Below are 19,266 nucleotides of genomic sequence, written 5' to 3'. Positions count from 1 at the left end.
TCAACTGGAATTCAGGGCGTAATTAGTCATATGGCAATTAGCATGCTGATGAGGGAACGATGAAAAGCTGTCTCGATACCCAGTGTGCCAGGACCACCCCATGGTCATGGCCAAGGGGGAGCCAGGCCCACTGCAAAGGATCCCCGGGTCTCCCATGGTTGCTTCTCCGCAGTTGAGGGCCGGGGCTGCAGGGATCAGGAAGAAGACAGGCCCTGAAAGTAAGGACGGTGGTGGTGGGGATGGGGGGACCGGTTTGTTGCTCACTTATTTTTGTCACACGCATGTCATGTGCAGATGTGCGCGTCCTGTGCACACTCACGCAGAGGCCAGAGGAGGGTGCCCAGAGTCCCCCTCACCCATCATTCTCCTGGCTCATGTAGTTCAGAAAGGGTCTCTTGCTGCACCGGGAGCTTCCTGCCTTTCAGTGCGTCTGGCTGATCAGTGAGCCCCCTGCTTCTGCCCCCCTCGGGAGGTGGGGGATGGAGGGTCAGAAATGCGTGGTCATCCTCGGCCATGTAGCTAGTTCAAGGCCAGGCTGGACTACATGAGCCTGTTTCAAAGCACAAACAAGCAAACGGGCAAGACAAGGTTCCCAGCTGCCTCCTTGCTTGCTGACAGCATGCTGATGATGTCTCTGTATGCTGACCTGGTCAGAGTGGGGGGAACTGTCCAGTTCCCCCAAGTGCTGGGGCACAGCACAACCGTCCCTGTCTCCCAAGTGTGGCTTCAGGACCAGCTTTGGGCCACAGGGCTTCAGGTGAGGCAGGAACTGAGGGTTTGTCTGAAACCCACGATGCTTGCTCCCCATCCCGGTCCCTAGCCCTCTCCCGTCCTGCAGTGGAATCTGTCGTTGATTCTTAGTGCTGCTGCATGCTTCTTATGAAGACAAACGGGACACTCGTGAAGGGACTCCTGTAAGTCTCAGACCACTGGAGTCACAGAGAGCTCTCAGGAGGGGTCAGAGGTTCTGGCCTGGTTTGCCAACCTCAGGAGGCACGGGATGCCCTGACTGGACTGGCCTCTGGGAGCCAAGCGGGAACAGCCACCTTTCTGTAGCCTCGGCATGAAAACCAAGGGGTGCTTCTAAGCGGCCCATCAGACCCAGTCACCTCTACCCAGGAGCCATTCTATGGGAGCCTGCACAAGCGAGGGGAGATGCGGAAGATGGAAGAGTAGAAGGCCACAGCTTTCACATTTCAACATGTAATGTGCCCGCACCAGAGCGCAGCGGGCACAAAGGCCCGGGTGGTTATTTTCCTTGTGTGAAAGAACATTACCAAGCTGGTCTCAGGAAGGATGACTGTCAGCTCTACTTCCGGGTCCGCAGATGACAGGCTGATGGAGATATTCCCCGAGAAAAGAGAGTTCCCTAGTTCCAAGTTGAAACCTCCAATCTGGGGTGCCTGGGGAACAGAGGCGTCGTGTAGCTGGCTGTGTGAATAAAATGGCCAAGTCCTCTGGGCTCTTTTCAGCCGGACCCCTCTCAGAGCCTCAGAAAACCGATGCCATTTCATGGTGGCTACTCTTCAATGTCAACAGGGCCAGACTTAGAGAATCACCATAGAAACACACCGGTGGGTGTGTCCACAAGTGTTTCCAGGGAGGCTGGACTAAGGATGCACCCTGAATGTGCGTGGGACTCCTGGGCTGAATAAAAAGGAGAAAAGGGGAGCCGAGCACCAGCATTCCCCCCCACTCTCTGCTTCCTGATGCCTTCCCCACCACGATGGACTGTAGCCCCTCAGATCGTGAGCCCAAGCCCTTATCCCTTAAGTTGCTCCTGTCACGTATTTTGTCTTGTCTCAGCAACAAGAAAAGTCCCCAAAACACAGGTGCCCTTTATAACTGCGGGACAGTGTCAGATGGTACACAGGCAAAGTGAGGGAGTAAGTGGCACCACAGGACCCAGCTGTGTTCACAGTGATGCACATGTCCTACCACTGGCAATATGCTACCTCAAATGCTTCCAGGCCCTGCGACATCGTCACCGAGGCAGGGGTCAAGTGTGACTCTTGTAAGGGGATCACATAAGCAGGAGGCAAAGGCTAACTGAGATTGTTTCTCCAAAGAGCTTTACAACCAAGGACAACTTGGCTCTTTTTTTTTCTACCTAGGCTGCTGTTATAAAAAAGTTTAATGATGGTGGGCTGGAGAGATGGCTCAGCAGTTAAGGCACTTGCCTGCAGAGCCTAACAACCCGGGTTTGATTTCCCCAGATAAAGCCAGATACACAAAGTGGTGCATGCATCTGCAGTTCGTCTGCAGTGGCAGGAGGCCCTGGCACACCCATGATCTCTGTAGCTCTCTTCTCTGTCTTTCTGCTTGCAAATAAATCAAAAAAATTTTTTTAAAACTTAATAATGGGTTGAAGAGATGTCTCTGTGGGAAAAGTATTTGTCACATATGCATGAACATCTGACTTCAATCCCCAAAACTGTTGTAAAATTACAGGTGTGGAAGCACATGCCTGTAATCCCAGCCCTCGGGAAGAGGAGACAGGAAGATCCCTGGGGCTGACTGGTTAGCTGGTTTAGTCTAAATGGTGAGGTCCAGGTCAGTGAGAGAGACCGTGTCTCAAAGATAAGTGTATGGAGGCTGGAGAGACCACTTAGTGGTTAAGTACTTGCCTGCGAAGCCCAAGGACACTGGTTAGAGGTTTGATTCCCATGTACCCATGTAAGCCAGATGCACCAGGTGGTGCATGCATCTGGAGTTGATTTTGCAGTGGCGAGAGTCCCTGGCACACCCAATGTCTCTTTCTCTCTATCTGCCTCTGTCTCTCTCTCTCAAACAAATGAATATTAAAAAAATAAGTGTAAAAAAAGAAGTGTACCACATTCTTGGGGAGAATACCCAAACACATGAACACACATGCCCCCCGCCCCACACTACACAGGTCAAACAACCAACACAACCTAAGTAAAAACTTAGCTAGGAATGGTGGTGCGTGAATCCCAGACTGAGGCAGGAGGATTCTGACTTTGAGGTCAGCCTGGCCCATTACTTTAGCAGGACGTTGTCTCCAAAACCCCAAAGGAATAACAAAAACGAAACGACCTGGCAGTTGCGCTTTATACAAATTTGTATTTCCATTACAAGCAGTCAAGTGACTGTGTTATCTGTGGTGCATTGACAGGGGCCATTGAGGAAGCAAGATTGCAAGCTAATTATTCCGCTGATTTATGCTGTCCCCTCCCAACTGTGGAAATAAATACATTGTAAAACACGTGACAATATCAAGCTGCAGGAGCAAGTCACCCACACAAGGTTAATGACTGGTAGATTATGCATGCCACCATAATTCTGCTCAGAAACCAGGAAAATCTCCACTATGTAAGAGCCTTTCAAAGGAGGTCATTCCAGAACAGTTCAGTTTTCAGAAAGGTCACCTTTTAACAGCAGAGAACACTTTACTTCTCATATCAAGACATGGATGGAGGCTGTTTTATCTAAAATGTAATTTTGTTGTATTTTCTTTACAGCGGAAGCCACTGGAGGAAGGGTCCAATATGATATGTACTTGCATCTGGCTTTTATTTTTTTAAATCTTTGTGTTTGTGTTGAGAGAGAGAGAGAGGGGTTTGAGGTTTGCATGTTTGCTGTGCCAGTACGGATGCCCATGGTAGAGGCCGAAGGAGAATGTCTGGAGTCAGTGCCCACCTTCCACGTTGTCTAGCCAGGCCTGTCCTTGCTTCCCACCCCACTGGAGGCTTGCTGGGACTACAGACGTATGCCACAGCAACTGCCTTTCTGTGGGTCCTGGAGCTTGTGTGGCAAGTGCTCTATTCACAGAGCCAGTGCCCTAGCCCCCAAGGTTGTATGTTTTGGGGCACACAGGCCAGCGCTGGTATGTGAGCTGCTCAGGACTGTGCCTTGCTCCCCGGTACTGAGATCCCAGGCCCGAACTCTGACCTCACTCAGAGGTCCACCCAGATGCACAGAGATGACTGGCTTCTGAATGGGAGCCCGTGGCCCCTCTAGAGACATCATCAGGCCCGGATGGTGGAAGATGGCAATGCCACTTGTCCACATGAAGCTAATTAGGGAATTAATACATTGAGATTTAAAGTAGAAGGACATTACAATAGTGGCTAGGGTGTGGCTCAGTGGTAGAGCACTTGTCTAGCATGCATGAAGCCCTAGGTTCAATCACCAGTATCAACAAATAAAATAAAAGTTATCAAGTAGGGTCCGGGGAGATAGGTCGGTCAATGAAGTACTTGCCTTGCACAAGGACCTGAGTTCTAATCCCTAGTGCCCATGTAAAATGCCAGGCATGGAGGTGCATGTGTCTAATCCCAGCATTGGGGAGGTGGATTCAGGATTGCTGGGGCTTCCAGTCCAGTTAGCTTTAGTGTCATTGGTGACCTCCAGGTTGATAAGAGACCCAGCTTCAAAAAAGGTGCATGGGGCTGGAGAGATGGCTTAGCGGTTAAGCGCTTGCCTGTGAAGCCTAAGGACCCCGGTTCGAGGCTCGGTTCCCCAGGTCCCACGTTAGCCAGATGCACAAGGGGGCGCACGCGTCTGGAGTTCGTTTGCAGAGGCTGGAAGCCCTGGTGCGCCCATTCTCTCTCTCTCTCTCTCCCTCTGTCTGTCGCTCTCAAATAAATAAATAAAAATTTAAAAAAAAAAAGACTACTTTAAAAAAAAAAAAAGGTACATGGTGTTCCTAAGAATGACACTAGAGGTTGTCCTCTGGCTTCAACACACATGCACACACACACACACACACACGTGAGGCCACACATACACAGACACTACACACTAACACACAAAGCAAAATTTGAGCAGCTGAAGTAGGCAGGTATGTGAGCGAATCCCATATGTGGATGTAGACGTCATGGTATGAAAACTTCTCATGATGCAATGGACAGGCTGAGCTGTCTCAACCCATGAGGTGAGGAGCTAGCTTCCCCGGGATTCTAAGGGTGAAATTATTCTCTCGGGTTCTGATGTGGGTAGCAAAGGCAAAAGCTGGGTTCAACTGGTAGAGCCACTGAACCCGAAAGGAGGGCGCACACGGCAAGGCTCTGCTCATTTTGCTTTAAGTCTGTGAGTCGGGATAAGCGGTGACACAGGTCTGTGGTCCCAGCAGTGATGAGGCCAGCCTGAGCTACAGAGTGAGACCCTATCTCAAAAGGCCACCCCTACCCACAAAAGATTCCAAAGTCCTAACTTATTTTCCTAGTTCGGGTACTGGAGAGATGACTCTGTGGTTAAAAGCACTTGCTTGCAAACCCTGCTGGCTCAGGGTTCAATGCCCAAGCCACCCATCTAAGCCAGATACAAAAAGTGGTACAAGTGTCTGATGCTTGTTTGCAGCAGCAAGAACTGGCACACACCCACACACATACACATGTGCAAGCAAACAAATTAAAAAAATTATAGTTCAAGGATATTATACACTAAAGACAACTAATGTCTTTAACATGCAGTAAATATGGGGACCAATGTTGGGACATGCTTGTTTCGTTTGAGACAGGGTCTCATGTAGCCCCGGCTGGCCTTTGAACTTGCTATGCAGCTGAGGAGGACCTTGAACTCCTGCCTCCCCACTTCCCAAGAGCCGGGATGACAGGCATGTGTCACCATGGCTGATTTCAGAACACTTTGAAGAAACGACTTGATCGATTCACTTGGCAAATATTTATGGAATTTCTGCTACATGGGGGGCATGGGATAGATGCCAGAGAGAGGCTTAGGGACCAGGTCACACTGTTTCAGTCTCTCTTCTAGACAGGACCAGAGTTGCGGAGCGCAGTCATGTAGCCATGGAGGCACACTCTGAACCCAGTTCCTTTAGGTCCTGTCACATCACTGCGTAAGGGACCTTCCCCAGACTTAAAGTAGCCAGGGCACTACTAGGTGACAGACTCTTATGGTGCCAACACTGTACACGTGGTCCGTGGCTGAATGAAGCCCTGCTCTGTAGCGCGGAGCTCAGTCACACTAGAGGGGAGGGCTGGAGCGGTGGCTCCACCGGTACAGCACTTGCCCAGCATGCACAAGCCCCAGCTCGATCCGCAGCACGGTACGAACTGGATTTGGTGGTACATGCCTGTAATTTTAGCGCCGGGAGGCAGAGGCAGGAACATCAGGAGGTCGAAGCTGGGGAAATGGCTGAGTAGATAAAGCACCTGTCACGCAAGTGTCAGGACCAGAGTTCGGATCCCCAGAGCCCTCGGAAATATGAGATGAGGATCGGGGCCTGTCTGTAAATCCAGCAACTTGGGAGGTGGAGACAGGGGCTCCCCAAGGAAGCAGGCTGGCGAGGCCAGTGGAATCAATGAGACACCCGGCCTCAGTAAATAAACAACTGAGGAAGATAGCTGCAGCCAACCTCTGGCCTTCACATGCATGCACGCACACATGCACACACACATTGCACACACACACACCACACACAGGAGTTCCAAGTCATCCTTGGCTGCACTGTGAGTTTGAGGATAGCCTGGGCTACGTGAGTCTGTCTCAAAATCAAAGGAGAGGTGAGGCTGGGCGTTGCAGTACAGGCGTCTGGAACCCTAGCACTCCTGTGGCGATGGGGGTACAGGCAGCTGGGCATCTCCCAGATGCCCGCAGGCCGGCTAGTGAACGGTGGTTGACCCCGAGTCAAACAAGGTAACAAGGTGGAAGTAAGAATACAGCTAAGGCTGCCCTCTGCAGTTGACCTCCACAAGTGTGCACAGCGTACGTGTGAGCACACTCACACACGCACACACACATAAACCAACACCCAATAACACTTTAGGATGGCATGGCGTCGGGTCCTGTCTCAGGCTTTTCTTCCTGGCGCTGGCCGCTCTGTCCTGCCTGGGGGCTCCTCACATGGAGCCGTGGGGCATGCAGCTGCCACGCCTGTCAGCTCTCTCTCTGAGATAACATGAGCCGCTGTCTCCCGCAACTAGAACTTAAAACACCCACAAGTGCTTCTGGATTCCACGAGAGTGCACTTGAAGCCCACAGACCGAAACGCCCACAAGTGCCTCTGGATCTCGCTGGAGTGCACTTGGAGCCCAGACAGGGACGCGGCCCGACCCCCGCCCAACTGGGTGGCTGTCAGTAAACACGGTGCTATTGACCAGGTCCTTACTGGAAGCCTCAACCGCAGGATTACTTCATCTGGCTACTCAGCACTGGTGGAGGCGCGGGTCCCAGTTCTTCTTGGGCACCTCACTGGACAGCTCTTACAGGTCGAGGGCAGAGGGAAGGTACTCGGGATGCACGTGTCTCTTGACCGACTTTCGCACAGAAGTAACACATCTTGCGAGTTTCCAGGGATTCTCCTGTCTCTGTCTCTCATCTTGCTGGAGGAGCTCTGGGATTACAGCTGCTTGCACATGCTACCGTGACTGGTCTAATGTGGGCTCCAGGGACCTGAACCCCTGTCCTCACGCTTATGCACCAAGTGCATTGCCTATAGAGCCATCTCCCCAGCCATTATTATTCTCTTGTTTATTTATTTGACAAAGAGGGAAAGAGAGAGAGAGAGAGAGAGAGAGAGAAAGAGAGAGAATGGGCATGCCAGGGCCTCCAGCCACTGTGAACGAACTCCAGATGCATGCGCCCCCTTGTGCATCTGGCTAATATGGGTCCTGGGGAATCGAACCTGGGTCCTTTGGCTTTGCAGACAAATGCCTTAGCCGCTATGCCATCCCTCCAGCCCCCCATTATTATTCTTTATTACTATTATTATTTTAGACAAGGTCTCATGTAGCCCAGGCTGGTCTCGAACTGGGTATGTATGCAGCACAAGATAATCTTGCTCTTCCGATCTTCCTGCCCTCACTGCCCACGTGCTGGAATTGCAGGCAGGTGCCACCACCGCACTTCATTTCATGCGGTGCTGGGCACCTAACCCCCAGACCTTTGTGCATGCACTGAGCTACATCCCCAGACTGAAAACACCCCCAATTATTTAATCCATCTTCAGTGTGAACTGTGGACTTAAACTCTCCAACCCAAGCTGGGCATAGTGTTGTGCGTCTGTAATCCCAGCACTCTGTAGGCTAAGGCAAGAAGGTGATCGTGAGTTTGAGGCCAGCCTAGAAAATGCTGTGAGTTCAAGACCAGCCTAGGATGCACAGTGAAACTTTACCTCACAAAAGTCGGATGTGCTACCTGAGCCTTACTTCTGTAAGCCTAGCATGGGGCAGGCAGAGGCACGAGGGCTGCTATAAGGTGGAGGCCAGCCTGGTTTACACAGTACGGTTTAGTCCAGCCAGGACAAAAGAGACACTGTCTCAAAATACACAGGGCTAAGGAGATGGCTCAGTGGTTAAAGGTGCTTGCTTACAAAGCCTGTCAGCCAGGGTTCAATTCCCCGGGACTCACGTAAAGCCCGATGATCATTCATTTGCAGTAGTAAGAGACCCCTGTGTGTGCCTCCCAAATAAAACAGACAAAGAGACATGTAAACAACCCCCAAACCAACAAAAACCTAATTCTATAGCCCAATATGATATTTGGGAAAACTACCAGTATAGGAAAAATGCATATAGTATATTAAGTGAAAAGGCAGGTATTTGAATGATAATCAAAAGTCTAATGAAATCTGTATATGCACATGAACAAGTCAAAGTGGGAGTTTAAAGGAAAAACAGTTGCCTCTTTCATTCTATGGGAAATTAAGGCAGAAAATAATTACAGATGTTGAAATCTAACAACTTAAGTAGTTACTCAGTTGGGAAACTTCATTAGGGAAAAATCTCTGGTACAAACTTTAAAAACAGAGTTTCTAAAAACAGGATATAGGTTCTAAATAGAAAATAGCAGCTCAAGGCTTCCCGGGTATTTGATTTGGTGAACACACAAATCAAGGAAGCTCCCCTTTCACATCAGTCGTGAACAGGACAGGAGTTCTCAGTAGGAACGCACACCCTGGCTGGTGGGACCCTGCTGTGACGGGCAGGAGCTGCTGGGAACACAGTGGAGGAACCCCGAGAACCCTTAAAGAACCCGTGCTCTGGAACTGTTAAGTTCTATGTGCCAAAGTCCGGGCTGGGCTCTGGAGTCGGTGTGGACGTCATAGTTCAGAAAGAATGTTCTCCCGCAGGTGTGCTGGCGAATCCCAGCACTCAGGAGGCGGAGGGCGGAGGATCACTGTGAGTTTGAGGCCAGTCTGGACTAGAGTGAGATCCTTCCTCAGGAATAAAAAAAAAAAAAAAAAAGAAAAAAGAAAAAAAAAAGAAAAGAAAAAGAAAAAGAAAGAAATTTCTCACATATTGTTTACACATAAGGAAAATACAAGTGACAGGTTCCCAGTGCTTACACGGAAAAATAAAAGGAGAAAAATGAAAACAGAAGAGATGCCCACCAGGATAATGGCACCTGAGACCCATACGCCATGAATACCAGATGATCCAGTCACTGTGGAGAAGCCTCCTTGTGGGCCTCAGTCAGAGTCAAAGATAAATCCATAGTCCCACACAAATGCTTAAAGAAAATCATAAGGCCAGAATTTAGAACTAAGAGCCGAAGAAGTTCCCAAGGAAAACAAGTTAGAACAAAGGAACCCATCCTTACTATGAGCCCCCACCATGTTCCCTTTTACAGATAAGAAGTTGAAATCCAAAGAGGAAAAGGAATGTGACGAGACCCCCTAAGCAGCCCATGCAGGAGACGCTGGAGCGCCCCAGTTCAGAGTTTTCTCCTGCCCCTTGTTTCATACAGCATCGAGCTCACGGTGGACTTTGCTGGGTGGCTGTCAGCCAATGCAGTGCTACTGACCAGGCACTTCCTGAAAGGAAGTAAAACGTGCTGGACAGACGGCTTAGTGGTTAAGGCGTTTGCTTGTGAAGCCTAAGGACCTAGGTTCAACCCCCAGAACCCACATGAGCCAGGTGCACATGGTGGCGCATATATAGAGTTCATTTGCAGTGTCAGGAGGCCCTGGTGCATCCACTCTTTCTCTCTTTAATAAAATATTGTTTCAAAAAGAAGTAGGACACATCTACGGGCCCAAAGGAAAATGTCTCTGCAGCTCGAGTCACACCCGGGATGCGCTGACAATGATCGAACAGAGCAATTATGCAGTTCCGCGGGTGAGGAGGTTTCCTTGTAAGCAGACAAGGCATCCGTGCCACCGACGGTCCCAACTCATCTGAGACACCCCAGGACTGTGTCGGCAGCCAGGTGAACGTGCCCATCACCCTCTGTTGATTCCAAATCCCATGGGGGCAGAGGAATGGCAAAAGGGGCCTGTGTTCAAGGCACCCCGAGATCTATTCCACCTCTCTAAATTAAATACTTGGAAGCTATGACCTCCTGGAATTCCTAACAAGCATTCCTTGGGTTATTTTAATGCAGGACATTAAGAGGACAATCTTAGGTGGCATCCCTCAGGAGTGCTACCCACCTTGACTCGCCCATTGGCTTGGAGCTCCAGACTTAGACTGAATGGCTGCTCAGCAAGCCCCAGGGATTGCCCACCTCCCCGACTCTGCCTCCCCAGCGCTTTACGTACAGGCTCAGTCACCACACCCAGAAGTTTTACGGGGGGGGGGGGAACCTGAACTCATATCCTCATGCTTGCCAGGCAAGCCCTTTACCCGCTGAGCCATCTCCCCAGCCCAGCAAGACTTAAATTTTACTTGACGCAACCCATATGCTTAGTTATATAAGGTTTTGACCCTTTGGTGAAAGGCTTGCCTAAGGGTACTGAACTGTACAGAGGGGAATAAGGCACTCTAGCGTTCCGTCAGTGCCAATCTGAAGTCCTGGAGGTGGCATCTGCAACCAGGGAGACCCCTGCGGGGCACATATACCTCGGCTCTCTATCACCTCTCTGCCCCACGCAGCATTTTGGGCTGTAGCCACAGAGACGGGGGTGTCTATATTTACAGAGGCATTAACCAGCGATTTCCTAATTACTTTAACAGACATACTGCATGTCCCTGCTTATCCAAAGTCCGCGTTCTAGAAAACTCTTTGGTTTCCCAAGGAAGCTGCTTGGATAGCCCATTGTCCTGAGGAGAGCCAGAGAGCCCGCAGCCCGTGGGCTGTGATGCCGTCCAGAAGGCGGCCGGCAGTGGTCAGGCTTACCTGGAACATCGATTAGTCTCTTGTAGACGTTCAAGAAGGCTGCCTCGGCTTCTTTGCTTCGTTTACTCAGCGCGTCAATCTGAGGAAGAAGAGGAAGAGAGCTCGCAATGAGACGGGAGGGGTGGCGAGGTAGCTCGGTGGGGAAAGCGTAGACTGGGCAAGCATGAGCACCGGATGTTCTGGGCTGAGTTCAGGTGAGTTCAGCATGTACAGAAAACTTGGGGTGGTGCATACGCCTGTAACCCCAATGCTGGGAAGATGGGGACTGAATGGTCCCTAGGGCTTGTTGGCTAGCTGGTCTAGCTACGTTGGTGAATTCCGGGTTCAGTGAGGGATTTTGCCCCAAAGAATAAAGTGGATAGTGATAGAGGAACACGTGACATTGACCCCTGGCCTCCAAACATGGTGCATGTACCCCTGCACACACGTACACACACACACACACACGTACACACACACACACACACACACAATCTATCAAGAGGTAATTTGTAGCCGGGCGTGGTGGTGCACGCCTTTAATCCCAGATCATGGGAGGTAGAGGTAGGAGGATCAGCGTGAGTTCAAGGCCACCATGAGACTACATAGTGAATTCCAGGTCAGCCTGAGCTAGCGTGAGACCCTACCTCGAAAAACAAAAAACAAAAAAAACTTTTTCTTTGAGATAAGGTCTCAAGGTCTATGTAGCCCAGGTTGGCCTGGGATGGGTGATTCCTAGTGCTGGGATCATTAGGTGTGCCCCATCACATCTGGCTCAAGAAGTAATTTAACAATGATTCCATAAGTAGTGAGTTCTGCAGCAAATGGAAGGTTCTCCATGCAGATGCCTTTCAGTGGGGAATTTGACCTCTGAGTACCAGGAGACAAGAGGGAGACAGTCCACATGGTCCCCAGCCAGAGGGGAGGACAAGGGCAGGGCTCTGTGAGGTCGGAGCAGGCCACGGAGTCCTCTTTTGCGCCTTTTCTTCTGGTCAAAGTATTGAACAAGAGCTGAGCCTTTTTAGACACTGACCTGTGGGCTAAGGGGTGCGCAAGGGAGAGACATGGCAAGGCATCATGGGACCTTAGGGTCTAGTAACGAGCTATTAACTCCCAGTGGGAATTGCGCTGGGTAGGCAGCACTGTGGGGAAATGAGAGGACTTTAGGTAGAGATCTCAGAAGCACTTCGCTGAGGTGGACAGGCGAGACACTAAAGGTCAAAGCCACACCAAAGCTCCTAAAAATCTGGAGGAATGGTGTTTCTGAGTTCCTCCTTTACGAACTTCATAAAAATGGGCTGTGGGCATGTTGAGCACTTGCCTAGAATCCCCCAGTGAGGGGCTGGGGGCATGGCTCAGTGGTAGAGCTCCTGCCTAGAATCCCCCAGTGAGGGGTTGGGGGTGTGGCTCAGTGGTAGAGCTCCTGCCTAGAATCCCCCAGTGAGGGGCTGGGGGCGTGGCTCAGTGGTAGAGCTCCTGCCTAGAATCCCCCAGTGAGGGGCTGGGGGCGTGGCTCAGTGGTAGAGCTCCTGCCTAGAATCCCCCAGTGAGGGGCTGGGGGCATGGCTCAGTGGTAGAGCTCCTGCCTAGAATCCCCCAGTGAGGGGCTGGGGGCATGGCTCAGTGGTAGAGCTCCTGCCTAGAATCCCCAGTGAGGGGCTGGGGGCGTGGCTTGGCAGGAGAATACTTGCCTAGAATTCCCCATACAAGGGCTAGGGACACAACACACTCACCCACCTGCTTATATTTCGGTTGTGGAAGCCAAGATAAAACAGTGGCTGTGCTTACAGAGAAGAGGCCCGCCAGGAGGAGCATGCTCAGTCAGTGCAGGGTGCTTTTGTTGGGGACTTCCGGCTTAGGAAATGGACAAGGCTCTCATGTCTTACGAACTGACCCAGCTCAGCTCTGCCCTGCAACAGCTGCCTACTTGTGACAGAAAGTCGAGGTAGAAAACCCTTCAGGATATTCACCCCCAAAGCCCCCAAATGTCCCATTGCCTCCTTATACTAGTAAACTCCTGCAACACAATCACCAAATCAATGGATTGCTTTTACATGCAAACCAGCAAGATTTTACATGCACCAAGTTCAGAGTGGACATAAAATTATAGTTTCCTTCTGCCCTCTCTCAGAATCCTGCTCGCTATCGGTGAGCTTATTACACCAGAGCTTAATTACAGGGCTGTTCACCTGGGTCAGGCAACAGTTTGTTACAGGCTGTAGCTGATCTGACTGAGGAGCGGCTGATGAATGGGGGGCCACGGGCTCCTCAGGTCTTAGGCGATCAACACAGGGCAGGCAGGTTCTGCACAGATGTTACCAGCTTCTAAAAGGCTGTGTTCCCAAATTTCTATTTGAAGTCACTTGTTACAAAGTTAAGCCCTCACTGGGGGATTCTAGGCAGGAGCTCTACCACTGAGCCACATCTCCAGCCCCTCACAGGGAGTTCTACACAGGTGCTCTATTGCTAAGCCATGCTCCTAGTCCCTCAGTGGGGGATTTTTTTTTCAAATTTTTATTAACTTCCATGATCATAAAAAATATCCCATGGCAATACCCTCTCTCCCCCCACTTTCCCCTTTGAAATTCCATTCTCTATCATATCCCCTCCCCATCTCAATCAGTCTCTCTTTTATTTTGATGCCATCATCGTTTCCTCCTATTATGATGGTCTTGTGTAGGTAGAGTCGGGCACTGTGAGGTCATGGATATCCAGGCCATTTTGTCACTGGGGGATTTTTAACACATAAAATGTGATTTAGGTATGGTATGAGCTTAAGGATAAACTACAAGGAAGTTCTCTCTCTTTCTCTCTCGTTCTTCTTTCTTCCCTCCCTCCCTTCAAGACCTCATGTAGCTTAGGCTGGCCTCAAAATCATTATGTAGACAAAGATGAACTTGAACTTCTGATTCTCCTGTCGCCACCTTCCTAGCACTGGGATTGCAGGCATGTGCCGCCATGGCTGGATTATGGCGTGCTGGGGATCAAACCCAAGCTTCCTAACTTTGAGCTCATGTGTTCATCAAGTTCTCTACCAACTGAGCTGCATCCAATCCATCTCCTTATTGTTAAAATAAAATTCTCCCTCTCTGATTATTAGAATTCATGCTCATTATATACTTAGAAATATATGAAAAATTAACAGAAGGAAATTAAAACAATAATTTTGCCATTTACTGGTATAAGTTGTAATGTGCCATCTACTGTAATTCTCTTCAATTGCTTTAAATTTTTAAAAAATCTTTTATTTATTTATTTATGATGAGAGAGAGTGCATGGATATGCCAGGGCTTCTTGCTGCTATAAATGAACTCCAGATGCATGTGCTATTTTGTACATTTGCCTTTACGTGGGTACTAGGGAACTGAACTTGGACACTTGTGTGGTTTGCAAACATGTGCCTTTTTAAAATGCTGAGCCACCTCCCCAGCTCTTTAGTTTCTTATCTAATTAAAAACCATACATAGTTGGATGAAATGCAGACATGGTGGCACATGCCTATAATCCTAGCACTTGAAAGTCTAAGGCATGAGAATCATCATGAGTTAGAGGCTAGCCTCAGCTATGTAGTGAATTCAAGGCCAGCTGTGGCTATGTGAGACCCTGTATAAACAAATAAAAAAAATAAGAAGAAAACGTCCTGCCATTGTCTGTGGTACTAGTTACAGCACTTTATGAAAAACTTTATACTTTAAATGGGCAAATGATAATCTCCAGCTATTTCAAATGTATGTAAATTTGGGCTGGAGAGATGGCTTAGTGGTTAAGCACTTGCCTGTGAAGCCTAAGGACCCCGGTTCGAGGCTTGATTCCCCAGGACCCACGTTAGCCAGATGCACAAGGGGGCGCACGCATCTGGAGTTTATTTGCAGTGACTGGAAGCCGTGGCGCGCCCATTCTCTCTCTCTCTGCCTCTTTCTCTCTCTGTCTGTCGCTCTCAAATAAATAAAAATAAACAAAAAAATTCAAATGTATGTAAATTTGATATCAAATGATACAGAAAAATTCCTAGTATGTTTTCTTTCACTACTGTAAGTAATCTGTGTAGTCGTCTCTAAATTGTATTTTTTTTATTAAACAATATGGATGAAACATTAAGTGGCAAAAGCTATTATAAATTTTGGGAAGTATCTTTTTTTTGATTTTTATTTGTATTTTTGATAAAAAAAAATCTCATGCAGCCCAGGCTGGTCTTAAACTTGCTGTGTAGATGAGGCTGAGAATGACTTTGAAGTCCCTATGCTCCTGCCCCCCCTCCGGAGTGCTGGGATTATAGGTGTGCACCAAACCCAGCATGCCCCCCAGATGCCTATGCCGCTCCCTAAGTGCCTGGCCCCGCAATCTAGTTCACCAATGGCCTGGGGACAGCTCCCCACTTCCCGAGTGTTCAGAGTTCTGGAAGTGGCTGCCCCTGCAGTGGGCAGAGGATGAGCTCTGGGGGCTCTCAGGTCCTATCCTCACTCCTGTCTGGGCTGCACACTGGCCCCTGGGCGCGGCAGTTGAATTGTGTTCCCCAGAAGGTACTGGAGTCCTAACCTGTAATAGCTACCCATGTGACCTTATTTAGAAGTCAAGCCTCTCTAGCTTTCATAATGCCAGAAAGTGACGTGTAGGTTGCTGGGGGTAAAAGTCGTCAAAAGTGTCACTCAGCAGGAAGCCCTGTGTGCCACACAACTGACGAGCCAGATTAGATGTGCCCCACTGCAATAGTGTCACCACTGTTACGGGGTAATCAACTGCTCTCTGCTTAAATTAAAGGTCTGCTCCATAGGAGAGAATTCAGACCTGACCATAAACATGGCCAAAAACCTGTGGCTGGCGGTCATAAGGGCTTAGCAGGGAAAGCTACCACTTGGCTGAGTGGGTATGTTGTAACAAAAAGGAAAAAAGAATTTTTTTTAATATTTTTTTTGTTCATTTTTTATTTATTTATTTGAGAGGGACAGACACAGAGAGAAAGACAGAGGGAGAGGGAGAGAATGGGCGCGCCAGGGCTTCCAGCCCCTGCAAACGAACTCCAGACGCGTGCGCCCCCTTGTGCATCTGGCTAAACGTGGGATCTGGGGAACCAAGCCTTGAACCGGGGTCCTTAGGCTTCACAGGCAAGCACTTAACCGCTAAGCCATCTCTCCAGCCCGGAAAAAAGAATTTAAGAAAAGAAAAAGGCAAAAGAAGTAATACCTTTGCAGGTGATCAAGCTGAGGTGAAATCATTGATAGGAGCTCTAATCAATATGATCATAAAAAGGGGAATTGGGGGCTTGGAGAGATGGCTTAATGGTTATGGTGTTCGCCTACGAAACCTAAGAACTCATGTTCGAATCTCCAGGTCCCACTTAGCCAGACACATAGTAATGCAAGCATGCAATGTTGCACATGTGCACCAGGGGGCGCACACATCTGGAGTTTGTTCACAACGGCTGAGGGCCCTGGAGCGCCTATTCTCTCAATCTCTCTCTTTCAAAATAAAAAGGGGGGGGGGGAGTTTAGGGGCTGGAGAGATTGCTCAGTGGTTAAGGCATTTGCCTGCAAAGCCTAAGGACCCAGGTTCAATTCCCCAGTACCCATGTAAAGCAGACGCACAAAGTGGCACAGCATCTAGAGGCCCTGGCATGCCCATTCCCTCTGCCTCTCTTCTCTGTAACTCTCTCTGCTTGCAAATAAATAAAATAACAATTATGTTTGTTTTTTATTAAAGGGGGAATTTGGACATAGATGTTTACAGGGAAAGCACACCAGGGTGGAAGTCAGGGGCTGGTGTAATGCTCTTACATACTGAGGAAAGCCAGCCCTGACCTGTGGCTAGGAGAGGGACCTGGGGCAGAGTCACACAGGGGTAACCAGCCTTGCTAACACTCTGACATTCGCCTCCATTTGTCTCCCAGCCTCATGGACCACGAGACAATCATGTCCGGCATTTCTCGCCCTGACAGCATCAGGACACTTGCAAACAAGTTCCAATACAGACCCAAGAAGACAAGAATAGGCGATGAGCTTAATTCATTCATGAAGCAACTGGATATGCAGCTCCTGAAGTCAGGCTGGCTGTTCACTGCCGGGGCACTGGATTTCTACCTAACTTGTCCATCCACTCCCTGTAAGACTTCACAAACTGGCAGGATCGGTGGATTCTAGGAATTGTGCTGGTGTCTTCTTTTTAACTTTTAAAAAAGTTGTGTGTGTGCGTGTGTGTGTGGGTGCGCACGCGTGTGTGCCAGGGCAGCAGGGGGTGGGGGAAGTCTTCCTCAGCCACTTTTCACCTTATTCATTGTGACAGGTCCTCTTGCTAAACCCAGAGCTCAGTGGTTCAGCTAGGCCAGCTAGCCAATGAACTCCGGGTTTCCCGTGCCCTCCTCCCCAGTTCTGGGGTCACATCACCCTGCCTGGTGAATTCAGGCCCTTATGCTCGCGTGGCACGGTCCCCGCTGAGCCGCCCCTGCTGCTCTGGCCTTCTGCCCTCCTCGCTTGCCTCCCTTCCCACGGCTGCTTCTCTGGACCGGGCACCAGCCTTGCAGCTTGCCTCCGGGCTGTCTCCTCGCCGCTCATCTTTCCCTGGTGCTCGTTCTCTCGCGCTGGCCACATTCGAAGTCCTTGCTGCAGCCCGCAACTAACTTCCGGTTTCCAGAATAGCCTCCCGAGCCACCGCCTTGCACGGCCGGCTGTGGGTCCAACTGAGGCTTCCCTCAGGCTGGCAGAGGGGTCGGAGGTGCCTGGACTGTGGAGCTGGCTGGGTGGCTCTGAATGCCCGCTATGTGCCGTGACAGCCCCCACCTGCCAGGGCTGGGTGAACCAGTGAGCCAACATGGGCGCAGGGGGGCACAGTGCCTGGCAGAGGGAAGGAACCTGTGACGCTGAGTTGGCCTCCAGAGAGAGAAATCCTGAGGGTGTCTAGGGTGGGGTGCCGCCTGTCTGCGCCCCTTATCGTTCAGAGGGAGGTGGGAAGAGATCCTGCCCCACCCCCACGCCCGTCTGGCTGCATGCGCAATGTAGGGGCTCCCATCTCGGTGTGCCCAGGAGGTGGCGCACCTCCGTGCAGCTGCTGCACAGGTAAGGTCTGCAGAGGCACAGTGTGGCATCGGAGTGCCAGGACAGACCTGGGGGCTCCTTGGCATACATACGCAAGCCCGAGTTGGAGATCCGGTCTACTGCCCCCGCACAATAAAGCCAAAAGGGACTAGCGGCAACTGGGGAGGCGCCGCTGTGAAGGCAGGGCTGAGGTGGTCCCCAGATGACCCGGGCCCTAGCCAACAGGGAAACCTGCTCTGGTCCCAGAGACCAGTTTCCAGTTCTGTTTCAGCTCACCTCCCATACCTCCCTCTCCAGACACACCCGGTCACTCCCTGTTCCCTGAATACAGGAGCAATTTCCACTCAGCCAAGAAGGCGCCTGGTGGAATGTTCCCCTGATCTTTGGGGCTGGGCACGGATCCACCTCTAAGCTACAGCCACGCCCACCAGCACAGGGGATCTGACTGTCCCCTGGGAGGGCCACAGAAAAGCTCCCCATCAGGAAGGTCCCAGAAAGACTAAATCTTGCTGAAGGGCTCATTGCCTTCCCTCCTGGAGACACACACACACACACACACACACACACACACACACACACACACACGGCAGGCACTTCACACATCCTTACAGGGAACGAAGACCCATGTTCATTGGCTGTTTGTTGATGTGTGTGTGGGTACATGTGTGTACACATGGGCGTGAGACCCAGAAGTGATGTGGGGTGCCTTCTCAGTCACTCGCCACCTTGCTTTTTATTTTATTTTACTTTATTTTTTTAGTGTTTTGAGCTAGAGTCTCCTTCTATAAAGCCCAGGCTGACCTGGAATTCACTATGCAGTCTCAGGCTGGCCTTGAACTTACAGCGATCCTCCTACCTACCTTACTCCCCCTTCACACCCAGAAGGGGTGGGGGGAGGACCTCTAGCTGCTGGAAATGAACTCCAGACACACGCACCACCTTGTGCATCTGGCTTATGTGGGGTCTGGGAAATGCAACCTGGGTCCTTTGGCTTTGCAGGTAAATGCCTTAACTGCTAAGCCATCTGGCCAGCCCTGTTTTAATTTATTTTAAAGACAGTTTCTTTCTGTGTTGCCTGGGATGGCCGTGAACACTTGTGATAATCCTCTTGCCTCAGCCTTCCAAGTGCTGGGCCTACAGGTGTAAGCCAGCAAGCTGGGCGGGGGTATTCATTCATCACTGTGAGGTACATCTTGCAAATTTCTAAGAGATGAAAACC

The 19,266-nt window shown here is 50.2% G+C and overlaps 1 protein-coding gene across 10 annotated transcripts in view; it reads right to left on the bottom strand.

Annotated features, from left to right (window-relative positions):
* The window catches only part of Cux1 (cut like homeobox 1), a 422,843-nt gene that overhangs the window by 170,659 nt on the left and 232,918 nt on the right, over positions 1–19,266 (bottom strand). For all 10 annotated transcript variants that reach the window (XM_045142920.1, XM_045142921.1, XM_045142924.1 and 7 more), the window contains one exon: positions 11,044–11,122. In XM_045142920.1, coding sequence (XP_044998855.1) covers positions 11,044–11,122 — 79 coding nt within the window. The remainder of the gene's footprint in view (positions 1–11,043; positions 11,123–19,266) is intronic.

The sequence above is a fragment of the Jaculus jaculus genome, chromosome 2 (genome assembly GCF_020740685.1).
Source record: "Jaculus jaculus isolate mJacJac1 chromosome 2, mJacJac1.mat.Y.cur, whole genome shotgun sequence".
Lineage (NCBI taxonomy): Eukaryota > Metazoa > Chordata > Mammalia > Rodentia > Dipodidae > Jaculus > Jaculus jaculus.
This window is presented reverse-complemented; position numbering and strand designations above follow the sequence as displayed.